The following is a 12,888-nucleotide window of genomic DNA, read 5'->3' on the forward strand; positions in this document are numbered from 1 at the left end:
ACCCCTCAGTTAAAGAAGGAAAAACCCACAATTCTCACTGAAATCACTTGAAACTCACAAAAGTAACAATAAATAAAAATGTATTGAAAATTAAATAATCAAAAACAGCCATTACTTTTGAATTGTTGATTAACATAATTATTTAAAAAAACAAACTAATGAAACAGGCCTGGACAAAAATGATGGTACCTCTATAAAAGATTGAAAACTATTTGACCAGAGTGACATGATTAACTCAGGTGTGTCATTTAATTGACATCACAGGTGTTTCCAAACTCATAATCAGTCAGTCTGCCTATTTAAAGGGAGACAAGTAGTCACCCTGCTGTTTGGTGAAAAGGTGTGTACCACACTGAACATGGACAACAGAAAGCGAAGGAGAGAATTGTCCCAGGACATCCGAAAAAAAATGATAGACAAACATCTTAAAGGTAAAGGCTATAAGACCATCTCTAAACAGCTTGAAGTTCCTGTGACAACAGTGGCTCATATTATTCAGAAGTTCAAGACCCACGGGACAGTAGCCAACCTCCCTGGACGTGGCCGCAAGAGGAAAATTGATGACAAATTAAAGAGACGGATCGTTGGAATTGTATCCAAAGAGCCCAGAGCAACCTCCAAAGAAATTAAAGGTGAACTCCAAGGCCAAGGTACATCAGTGTCAGATCGCACCATTCGTCGTTGTTTGAGCCAAAGTGGACTTCATGGGAGACGACCAAGGAGGACACCACTGCTGAAAAAAACTCATAAAAAAGCCAGACTGGAATTTGCAAAAATGCATGTTGACAAGCCACAAAGCTTCTGGGAGAATGTCCTTTGGACAGATGAGACCAAACTGGAGCTTTTTGGTAAGGCACATCAACTCTATGTTCATAGACTCAAAAACCAAGCATACGAAGAAAAGAACACTGTCCCTACGGTGAAACATGGAGGAGGCTCAGTAATGTTTTGGGGCTGCTTTGCTGCATCTGGCACAGGGTGTCTTGAAAGTGTGCAAGGTACGATGAAATCTGAAGACTATCAAGGCATTTTGGAGAGAAATGTGCTGTCTAGTGTCAGAAAGCTTGGTCTCAGTCGCAGGTCATGGGTCTTCCAACAGGACAACGATCCAAAACACACAGCCAAAAACACCCAAGAATGGCTGAGAGAAAAGCGTTGGACTATTCTAAAGTGGCCTTCTATGAGCCCAGATCTGAATCCCATTGAACATATGTGGAAGGAGCTGAAACATGCCATTTGGAGAAGACACCCATCAAACCTGAGACAACTGGAGCTGTTTGCTCATGAGGAGTGGGCCAAAATACCTGTTGACAGCTGCAGAACGCTCATTGACAAATACAGAAATCGTTTAATTGCAGTGATTGCCTCAAAAGGTTGTGCAACAAAATATTAAGTTATGGGTACCATCATTTTTGTCCAGCCCTATTTCATTAGTTTGTTTTTTTAAATAATTATGTTAATCAACAATTCAAAAGTGATGGCTGATTTTGATTATTTAATTTTCAATAAATTTTTATTTATTGTTACTTTTGTGAGTTTCAAGTGATTTCAGTGAGAATTGTGGGTTTTTCCTTCTTTAACTGAGGGGTACCAACAATTTTGTCCACGTGTGTATACGTCATTGACAGTTCATGTTAAAGCAGAGAGCATTGTGGGGGTTTAGCCAGTAAAGGAGCACCATGAAAAAGACTTCTGTGGAGGTTAATGACGTCCAGATGACGTAAATCTGTTTTGATTTTGAAATCTATTTAGAATCTGCCATAGATGTTTTTTCTTCAGGGGAATGCTGTATATCCGGAATCTGTGTGATTACAGATGCGAACAAAGAACTGAGCATCAGTTTGTACGGATAACAAGCCAGTAAAGGTTCAGCTGTGAAAATGTAAAATTGGCAGAGTTCAGTTAAACGCACTTGAGAAGGCAAGTTCAACAAAGTCAAGATAATAAGTTCAGTTAACGAGTTACACAGGCAGATGTTGAAGACATTTAGACCAAAGACAATCTGTGAGGCTGCTGATGGTTATAATGAGACAAAATCAACCTAAAAACTTTTGTTTATGCTGCCAATAATTAATTAAAAATTCATTTGGAAAATCTGATTTCTCTGACTCGGTTTGGTTGGTTGAACATGACTTCTCTAGAAGTTCTCACAACTCAACCAGATTGATGAACGCTGCTGTTTACTAAAGCGTACTGGACTCTGTACTAACCATGTCATACCAGAAATTACCTCTAGATGGCAGCGGTAAGCCTCTACTGTATCAAGCTGATCTCAGAAGAAGAAGAAAAGAAGCGGGAAACAAGTATTTCAACATAGCGTGAATGACAGCATGTTGAATAACAGGAAACAGCCGACTACTGCTGTTGCTGTTTCAGAGAGATCTGAGTCCTCGTTTTCCCGCCGTTTGGTGACTGCAGCAGCGATCGGATACCACGACGAACTCAGAGAAGCAGAAAGTGAGTATTAATGCTGTTTAAAGGTAATTGTGTTCCAGATGAGACACCTTAATGTAAAAACAAACATGAAATTCAGGTTTGGAACAAAGTAGATTCTCCGGTTTGTGCAACTGATTTGTGTTCAGGGGTGGACTGGGGCAAAAAAAACAGCCCTGGCATTATTGGCCCAGACCAACCCATGACATTATCGGTTGACTGAATCAAGCATTGATTTTTGAATGCAATGACAAAAACTGACAGAAAAGTCGGATTTTCATAACAAAAATTCAAAAACATCGTAAGAGACCGATACGAACTTGTTGACAAGTTTAAAAAAAAAAATCCAATCCAGTAGAGCAGAAGTATTCAACTAAATTTCTAAAAGGTCCAGTCAGAGAAAATGTATTAAAGCAAAGGTCCGGAACATCATAATGTCTAACCTAAATTAGTGTGATATATGCTGATGAGACCCAGTAGTTTTATTAGTGCCTGCCTGTATCAATAACTGACCATCAAATCAAATAAATTCAGTACGGTTCAAAACATTCTCACAGCATTTATTAATAAATAACTTTTGATATAACTGTACATCTGAACATGTGAAAATAAAGAGCAGAACTTCAAAAAATAATGACCGAACAACCTGAACCAACAATAAATATCTTTAACGATTCCTAAATCTCAAAAAATCTAAAGAATTCAACACTTTTACATTTTTTTCCTGCCTTACATCACTTCCCTTACATCCCTGCTGTTTAATGGGAGAACTGAGCTTATCCTGCCAGAATTCTGAATGGTGTCTGAATGGTGTCAGGGTTGTTCTCAAACACATCTGGAGCTCATTGGTCAGTCTGGTACGATATTTAGTTTGGATTATATTCATAGTTGAGAAAGCTTTCTCTCAGCTGTATGTTTAGCCGAACACAGTCAGCATGTGCAGGGTGACTTTCTTCTTAGTGTCCTCCTCTTGTCTGTCCCTCTCAACTACTTTCTGATTCTTTAGTTTTAGATATGTTCAGTTGGAGGTAGGACTCTGGACCAAGTCATCAAGAACTGAGCCAAGGTGGAACATTCTGGGGACATTGTTGATGGAACATATTATCGAATGTTCTTCTAACAATGTTCCCAAAATGTTAGATAATGACAAAAGGAGAACGTTCCCAGTGCGACGTTCAGCAAACCTTTTAGGAACATGTTTAGTTACCCTACCTTTAAGAAGAACTTTCTGGGAACTAAAAGAAAACATCCCACTGTAAACATTACTAGAACTCTGCAGAACTTTCTCCAGAACGTCTTAAGAATATTTCTGTGAAGGTAAAAGTGAACTAAGGTAGAACGCTGAACATTCAGAGGATGTTTGGAGGACGCTGTTTGACTGTATTTTAAAGAAGGACGTTCTATTTTGAGTGATGAGTGTCAAAAAGCTGAAGAGCTGCTTTTCAACAGGACAAACTGTCTTCAGCTATATTAACCAGGACATTAATGTAATGCAGTAAAAAGTAAAAATGTTGGTTTCTGTGTGTCAGAGATGCCACGGATCTCAGAGAAAAATTGGAAGTCTGCTCTGACTGACCTCCTGGAGGAACTGGACAAGCCACAGTACTCGAAGATGCTTCTCTATCTCACAATCCCCAAAAGCCAGAAGAGTCCTAAGCAGAAGGCAAACATGCCACAAACCATCATCGAGCACTACGGAGTGGAACAATCGATCCTAGAAGTCAGCGAGGTCATGGACAAGATACCGAGGAAGGACTCTGCTGTCCAGGACCTGCTGCGCCCCTTTGTGGACAAAGTGAGGAGCAACCAGGAGAAAGAGAAGAAGGGTGAGTCCGCACAGCTCAGTGTCGTTTACGCCAGACTCTTTTTTACAAGTCCTGATAAAACATCAAATGAAGTGTATCTTACAAAAGTTTGATGTGTATTATGTAGTCAACTTTCTATAAAAAATGAGAATGTAGAACAATGTACTCTCTTTATTGTATAATTCTGTTTACTGAAGTAACGCGCTTATAAAAGGTATTCAAGCACAGCTGAAGTTCAGTGTAAGTTAAATTTATGTTACAGGGTTATAAAATGACACCATTTATCAGAGACAGAAACAAAAAGAACAGAAAGAATCATCAGATGATAAACTTTCGGACGGTCCTTGAATGCATCATGTGTGACGTCCCGTTTCGTCGTGAAAATTTATCTAATCTGAGCTTCAAATGTTTCTTTAATATTGTTTTATTCTACATGTCTTATTTCAAAATTCACTAAAAATAAATGGATTATTCTAATAGTTGATGTTTTGAATTTGATGATGAAGAATCGTGTTTCTTTTACATGAACAGCTGCTGAAAATAATCACTTACATCAATGCCTGTTGGAGAAATTCAATTATTATCTTTTACACAACTGGAAACACTTTGTTTGTTTGTTTTAATTCCCTCTGAGTTTCCTAACAGCAGATTAAAAATACAGATGAAAATGTCTTCAAGCGGTTCTCTTTCTCTTTTTTTGCTGTTGGAGAACAGTCTGTGGTTAATCTTGAAAAACGTCTTTTACAGGGACAAAGAGGAAACAAGAAACTGACTCCAGGTCAGCGAACAAGAAGCAGAAGTCAGCAGATGGTACGTCAACACACCTGCACAGAATTATAATTATCTTCACACAATGCAATGTACAGATTCAGTTCAATTCAATTTTATTTATATAGCGCCAACTACAGGTCAAACTGACTCAAGTCGAGAGGTAGAGGTAGAGGGGTAGTATAGGAGAAATATGATCTCTCTTTAACTCCCTTCCGTACTCTGGCTGCAGCGTTTTGGATCAACTGTAGATGTTTCAGAGAAATATTTGGACAACCTGATAATAAGGAATTACAATAGTCAAGCCTGGAAGTAACAAAAGCATGAACTAGTTTTTCTGCATCACTCTGAGGCAGGATGTTCCTGATTTTTACAATATTTCTCAGGTGAAAAAATGAAGTCCTACAGATTAGTTTTATGTGTGAGTTAAAGGACATGTCCTGGTCAAAAATAACTCCAGGATTCCTCACTGTAGTACCGGAGGCCAATGTGATGCCATCCAGAGTAACTATTTGCTTTGAAAGTGAGGTTCTAAGATGTTTGGGGCCAAATACAATGACTTCAGTCTGGTCTGAATTCAGTAGTAGGAAATTACAGCTCATCCAGGTCTTTATGTCCTTAAGACAATCTTGCAGTCTCGCTAACTGATTAGTTTCATCTGGCTTCATAGATAAATACAACTGAGTGTGGTCAGCATAACAATGGAAATTAATACAGTGCTTTCTAATAATATTGCCTAAAGGAAGCATGTATAATGTGAAAAGTATCGGTCCTAAGACAGAACCCTGAGGAACTCCATGATTAACTTTAGTGTGCTCAGAAGAGTTATTGTTGACATGCACAAACTGGAACCTATCTGATAAGTAGGATTTAAACCAGTCCAGTGCTGTCCCTTTAATGCCAATACAATATTCTAGTCGCTGTAATAAAAGTTTGTGTTCGATTGTATCAAATACTGCACTAAGGTCCAACAAAACAAGTATAGAGACCAGACCACTATCTGATGCTATGAGAAGGTCATTAGACTCTATAGGATCTCTGAATACTAGCCTCAGCCGTCGTTTTTAACTCCTGTGTTTGCTGTGTTTGTCAGTCGGTGTTTCATCCTTGAGAGAAGCTAACGGATGCTAAAGGTTGCTGAGTTTAGGTTGAACTGAAGCTCAACAGGAGACACGAAAGCACAGGAAACCACAGAGTAGGATGACCATATTCTGTTTCTCTGAAAAGAGGACACACTTCCAGCTCGCCCGCGAAAAATTTTCAGTGACTCAAGTTGTGTAGGAACACGTGTATTCAGATGTTTAACAAAATAAGAAATAATCATCTCTCTTAAGTCTGACACTTACACCTTAGTTAGGAAAAGTGAGGTAGAGTACCATTCATCAAAATAACCTTCTAATTATCATCCATCCATCCATCCTCTATATACCGCTTTATCCTCACTAGGGTCATGGGGGGTGCTGGAGTCTATCCCAGCTGACTCGGTGAAGGCAGGGGACACCCTGGACAGGTCACCAGTCTGTCACAGGGCTACATATACAGACACACAATCACACTCACATTCACACCTACGGGCAATTTAGAGTAACCAATTAACCTCAGCATGTTTTTGGACTGTGGGAGGAAGCCGGAGTACCCGGAGAAAACCCACGCATGCACAGGGAGAACATGCAAACTCCATGCAGAAAGATCCCAGGATTTGAACCGGGGAACTTCTTGCTGCAAGGCGAAAGTGCTAACCACTACTCACTGAGCAGCCCTTCCTAATTATCAATTATGTAAAAATAGAAATAATGACTCAAAATATTAAACACAAAGAAAAAAGAGAGGTAGCCTATTCTTCAATGTTCAGTTAGCCCATTCTTCAAAATAATGTGTCTAATGGCAAATGAAAAAAATATAGAAATAATGCCTCAAGTCAACAGTCCTTTTTTCCTTCTTTTTCCTTTTCTTATTAGCTACAGAGACATAAGTCCCAGCTTTGCAGACTGTACATTCTGCCTCCCATTTGTCACGACCCGGACGAAAACAGGGGTACTTTTTTCGCATTTCATCAGTGAAATGACATTTGCGTTTTGGCATTTTCTTTCGGTTCGAGTGTTCTCTCGCAGTGTGCCTACCTGCCTGTCAGCCTGCGAGGAGTGAGTGAGTGTGGAGCGTCTCTGTACTGCTTTGTGAATGATTAATACACGTTCCGGGGTTCGGCTCAAACTCCGCCTCTCAGAGCGTGTTTCCAAAGGAACCATTCAACGTGAATGATAAATACACTGGTCTGTGACACGCTCAAGCTAGGCAAGATGAAAAACCCGGACATTTGAAGGACTTTATAAACGCCGGCCGGACAGCCTCTCAAAAGAGGACATGTCCGGGCAAAAGAGGACGTATGGTCACCCTACAGAACAGTGAAACTAATGTTAGCCACATTAGCCACAACCTGCTAACACTAAGGACTGTCCCAGTGTTGTGGGGACCATCAGTAATGACAGTAATCTACTGAGCATTAAGTTCCTCATATGCTGCAGAAAGTAGATAAACCTGGTGGACTGTGAGGCAGCGGATTATTCTGATTGGTCCACCTGGAGGAAATGAGGGGGCGGAGCTATACAGCTGGACAACTATTGGTTGGCTACTTATACTGAATTCTTACTGGCTTGTAATGCAGGGAGTCTGTCTAGTTGTGGAGGAGCTTAATCTTAACACCTGTAAGTTTATAACAACCATAAAACACAATAAAATAGAGTGCTATCAGATGGGAAGAACATGTGGTGACCTGTAAAGTCTACTGATGGATGGAATGAGATCAGAAGAAGTCTTGCACACTCAGGAGTGTAGAAACTGACTGACTCATGTTTGTTTCTTCTTTCACAGATGAACTGAAGAGCCACAAGTCTGACAAGGTACCAGCCATGAATAAAACTTGTTTGGTTAATGATAAATGTTGCTACTGTTTTCCATGATGAGTAACTGAGCATTAACAGACGTTTTTATTTTACAGGAAAATGTAATTCAAACATGGGTGAGTTGAGTTCTGAGTCCTGTTGTATTGCTCACAGCATTTGACTTTGTTTGGATTTGTTTAGATATTTATGTCATTAATGTTTTCTTTCTGTCTGTGTTCAGAGAACAACCATTGAGGATCTAAAAATCACTCATGATGCCACCAAAAAAACCATATTTGGCAAAGTTGTGCAGAAATCTGGTCTGCGTACATATCAAACTAAAGACCAGAAGAAGTTTTTCTTTTACCTGGCAGTCGCCGATGATACAGACATCATTAAGGTGATGGTCTACGGAAAGGAGCGCTTTCAACAATTCAAGGAGGAGAATTTCTACACTTTCAGAAATGTGCTCATGGAGAATTCCATCATGAAAGTCACCAAATGTAGCACAATTTCAGACACGGGCCGTTTTGATGTCCCTGGAGATCTGGATCTGAAAGCTCGGCTGCTCCTTTATTCCAGCATTCCAGTTTGCTCCATCGCAACGGCTTGCAGCTATGATGACAAGACACTAGTGAGTGTTATGGGAACTGTAACAGAGGTGAGTTCCATTAGATACGTTACAGGACATATTTACAGTCATGCCAAAGTTGTGTTGAAGTCCACCGATCATGTTCAGTGTGTTTGGGCCACCGGACACCACAGTGCTGTCATAAATCTACCTGGTTTACCTTTAAACTGCTTTTGAATCCTCTCTTCAACTGAGCCAGCAGCAGACTGGTAGCTAGACCGGACCAGAGACCAATCAACCTCAACATAGAAACCTCCTGCCTCATACTGGGGAGGTCTCTCTCATGGTTTCAGTGCTGAGAGGCAGCAGGCATTTCCAGTTTTGGGGTTTTCAGTACCAGAGAAAGTATCTGGCGGAGTATCAAGCCAGTGTTCTGTTGCCTCACAGCAAAATGGTGAAAATCCTGGTAAAAATCTATCCTGTGGTTGTTTGTTTTTCTTTAAGCTGATCCCAGATGTCTGGTCTGGAACTAAGTAGCCTTTGGTGTTCACTGAAAAACCTACCAGACTGTGGCAGGTTGGTAGAGTGGAGTTTGGTTGCACTGTTTGCTGTTGTGAGGTGGATTTTGGAAACGATAACACGTTGACAGTAGAAGTGAAGGAGGAGGTTGTGTGAAATGTGTAACCAATGCCAGGCTGATACTCCCAGCCGTCCTCTGGTACGTCAGTCAGTAGTGTTCACTCTACAAGGTGCCAAGTTCAAGATCATATTTCTGCTGCTTCAAGTCTTACATTGCAGCCGTGATGGTGTCGTTGTTTTGCATTAAGTCCGTGTTCGGCTGTTGCAGATCCTCTTGTTGAACATGCGGTTACATCCCCTCACCACTAGAGGGAGGTGTTGGTCTTTAATCCACTGAAACAGGAGTGACTGCTGTCAGTGATGATGTCATGTTGCCTGAGCCACAGAGGACGTAGGGTTGACTGGAGGGACGCATCAATATGGTTTTCCAGGCTGATACTGATAACAAGCATTGTTTATCAAGAAAGACAGATGATTAATATTTGGAACTGATTTGCATTAAATGTTCTGTACTAACAGGATGTGGTAGCAGGAACCTGTCATTTATCTATAACTCTGTTACTTCAATTACTAATCAAACAGAAGCATGATACTCAAGAAAATTAATAAACTGAATACTGGTGTTTCCCCTGATAAAAAAGAAATACGACCCTTAACACAAACAGAATAACCTGGATTTACATGTCAGACTACACACATAACTCCATTCTCTCTCAAAGGAAAATAAAACAGCAAAAAGTCTTTCCATGGCTGTTTTGGTTTAAACTGGCCTCCAGCTTCACAGGAGGCACAGTTGGAGTCACGCATATGAAACCATCCAATAAATCACAACCGACCCACAACTCAGACTGACACATTAATGAAAATGTCACAGCCTTCTTCATCCAAACATGTCTAAATGTAATCAATCTGCAGGGTTGTTTGCGGTGCTGATCTGGTTGTGTTTGGTTTTTCCCAGATCAGACCTCTTGAACACGTCAAACTGAAGACCAAACGCAGGAACAAAGCCAAGCAGGACTTCAAGCTGCAAGACAAGACGGGCTCCATCAGGATCACCTTGTGGGGAGACGATACCCAGCGGCTCAGAGGAATATCATCTGGAGACTATGTCATGGTGGCCAACGTAAAGACCAACCACTACTATGACACGGTATCACTGAACTCTACGGACTACACCAGGATTGTCAAGGTAGCTGTTATGCTGCTGACGCCAACGTCACTTTGAAATGTTTCCATTTTTAATTACTGAACATTTAATATCTGTTGAGTCCCAGTCTGTTACCACCTTCATTGATAAAATCAGAAGGTTGCCGGTTTGAGCTCCTCTGCATGCCAAAGCGTCCTTAGGCGGGCACCTTGCATGGAAGTTCTGTAACCACTGGTGTATGAGTGTGTGTGGGAATGGGTGAATAGGAAACATCATTAAGTGCTTTCAGTACTGTTAAGGTAGACAGGAGCAATATAAGGGTAAACCATTAACCAATGACTGTCAGGATTGTAGATCTGCTGTAGTTCCTGGTTGTTCTACCAGCTGGAGCCTCTTACTGTTTAATTCTGTAGTCACTCAGTCACTCAGACTACAGTTCATGTTGGCAGGCAGAGAGCATCATGGGAGATTAGTTAGTAAATGGAACACCATGACAAAGACTGCCATGTTGGCAAGCAATAAGCATTTAGTTTATTTAGTAAAGGAGCACCATGACAAAGACTGCCATGTTGGCAGGCAGAGGCATTGTGGGGGTTTAGCTACTAAAGAAGCACCGCAGCAGCAAATATTAAGTTAGGCTGGGCTAAGTTAGCACAGTGTTTATGAATCCCACTTTTAGTGGCCATTTTAGCATCTTCCTGTCATGTGATAACAAACGTAAATGAAGATTCAGGCATATGTTGGGGATAAATCTGTGCCAGATTGGGCTTTGGTAAGTATAAATGGCTTGTATATGCCCACAACAATAACGTGATTTGTATCCAGCTCTGTCTGTACTATGTTAGCTGTCATTTATTGTTTTCTCAGCAGGTCCTAAAATTGACCGTCAATCTGTTTCTGTGCAGATGCAAAGTGCTGCCGTCCAGAATGTCAGAATTGAGATTATAGGGATCATAAACGCCGGCAGAACCGACACCGAGCTGGAGGCAGAGATCAGCCAACAGGTGCAGACGCTTGTTGTGGCCTCTTCATCTCTGCAGAAGGCCTTTTATGTCAGACTGGACGGCGACTTCAAGGAAAGGCTACTGGAGAAAATACCACTGTCAGCATATGCAGAAATCCAAGGAAAAAAGATCATTAGAATTGAAGCTGTTTAGAAGATGTGAAAGTAATTTGCTTTGTTTAGGAGTCCGTCTCTGTGGGTCTTTCCTCTCTTAAAGGCATTAGAGGAGATTTAATTTCCTACGACTTTGAACATAGCATGCGCACATACAACCTCTCCCTCACCCCCCTCTAACCTCCCCCCTCTTAACATTTACGAAGAAACGCCCGCCTCCAGAAACTTGCGTAGGACTCGTGAAGTTGTCTTTTACGGCTGGGTCCCCCTGGATCTTTATCTGCCATTATGTAAAAAAAGATGAGCAAAACAAGTCGCCAGCTTACTACGAAGGTATACCAAAGCAACACATACAGAAAACACGGACGTCCAAGGCGTACGTAATCTACGTAACTAGGTCTGAGTCAGAAGATTTTTGATTGACAGGAAAGGGAGCAAACCAAACGCCTCGGTTCGAGCGCTTTGATTGGCTGATGTTTTTCAGGTCCTGCCATGTCCACAGTTATTTTTTTTTCATTTTTTATTCTTTTAGAGACCATACATAAAAGTCCACTAAAGGTCAGTATATTCATTTTATGTGAATCAGACAAATTAAACAAAAAAAACATCCTCCATAATGCCTTTAAAGCTCGTCTGTCATGCAAACTTTTAAACATGAATCTGTCGTAGTTATTGGAACAATCAGTGTGTACACAAAATCTAAATGAGTAACAATAAAAATGTGTGATGCACATAAACCTGTGCGTTTATTTAGGTGTTCATCATTCCTAAAGTATGACAGGAAGCTGTTGATGGGAAAATGAAGCTTTTGTGAAGCACCAGTTGTTGTAAAAAATGGGTTCATCACTCCAGGCTTCAGTTACGGGGACCTCTTCTGGACAAGTGCACGGCTGCAGGCAAATTAAGCACGCAGTGCTGGAGGCTTTTAATTGATTTATACAGGACTATCTGAAAATAACTCAAATGTTTTGTTTTTCACTGTAAAACTTCAACTTTAAAGGACCATTTTGCTTTGAAGTGACTTTTGTTCTGTCAGTTGCTCTTGCCATGATGAGCTGAATAAAAGGAGAATTTTTGTTTTCTCATATTCCTTTCGTTATGGTTTTCAAAGGCTTGAGTGCTGGGCAAGAGACACGAAAAAACTCAGAAGTGATTAAAGATTTTATTTTTACAAGATGTCAAGTGGGGCCTAGCTCTTTGAAATCCCAGGAGCAACCACTACATAAATAAAGGCTTTAAGCAGACCAATGAAAAGCTAAAAGGAGAAACTATAGAAGTTAACCACATGATTCTGCTTATGCTTGAGGCAAGAATGATTTTCATAGGCTGATATATATTCTGAAATGATGATTGCTATAGAATAGAATGATTTAAAATGAGTAATATGATCATGCTAAGATGTAATGATTAAAAGAAGTGATTATGAGTAAAAACTCTGTGTATGAGGAGAGGTAACCCATTTTGAACTGCGCACTTCCAAAAAAGCAGAACTACAATGCTGGGGAAATCTTGACCTGTGAGGAGTGCGTGCACATTTCAAAATATGGTTATAGGAAGCACATGAAGAATGTCTTAACCATTCTCAGTGT

At 40.5% G+C, this 12,888-nt stretch overlaps 1 protein-coding gene across 1 annotated transcript; it reads left to right on the top strand.

Moving 5' to 3' along the window:
• Positions 1 to 2,129: 2,129 nt before the first annotated feature.
• On the top strand, positions 2,130 to 12,384 carry LOC110945844 (uncharacterized). The gene is made up of 8 exons (XM_051937997.1): positions 2,130 to 2,457; positions 3,963 to 4,259; positions 4,986 to 5,048; positions 7,875 to 7,903; positions 8,002 to 8,022; positions 8,127 to 8,546; positions 9,994 to 10,224; positions 11,088 to 12,384. The coding sequence occupies exons 1-8, from the start codon at positions 2,331 to 2,333 to the stop codon at positions 11,337 to 11,339; spliced, it is 1,440 nt and encodes a 479-aa protein (XP_051793957.1). The 5' UTR covers positions 2,130 to 2,330; the 3' UTR covers positions 11,340 to 12,384.
• Positions 12,385 to 12,888: the final 504 nt, after the last annotated feature.

The sequence above is a fragment of the Acanthochromis polyacanthus genome, chromosome 17 (genome assembly GCF_021347895.1).
Source record: "Acanthochromis polyacanthus isolate Apoly-LR-REF ecotype Palm Island chromosome 17, KAUST_Apoly_ChrSc, whole genome shotgun sequence".
Classification (NCBI taxonomy): Eukaryota; Metazoa; Chordata; class Actinopteri; family Pomacentridae; genus Acanthochromis; species Acanthochromis polyacanthus.

Bases quoted from the DNA above. Each gene is read 5' to 3' on its own strand.
- LOC110945844 (XM_051937997.1), top strand. From the start codon at position 2,331: ATGTTGAATAACAGGAAACAGCCGACTACTGCTGTTGCTGTTTCAGAG. The intron at 2,458-3,962 runs GTGAGTATTAAT...TCTGTGTGTCAG, and splicing joins CGAACTCAGAGAAGCAGAAA to AGATGCCACGGATCTCAGAG. The intron at 8,547-9,993 runs GTGAGTTCCATT...GGTTTTTCCCAG, and splicing joins TTATGGGAACTGTAACAGAG to ATCAGACCTCTTGAACACGT.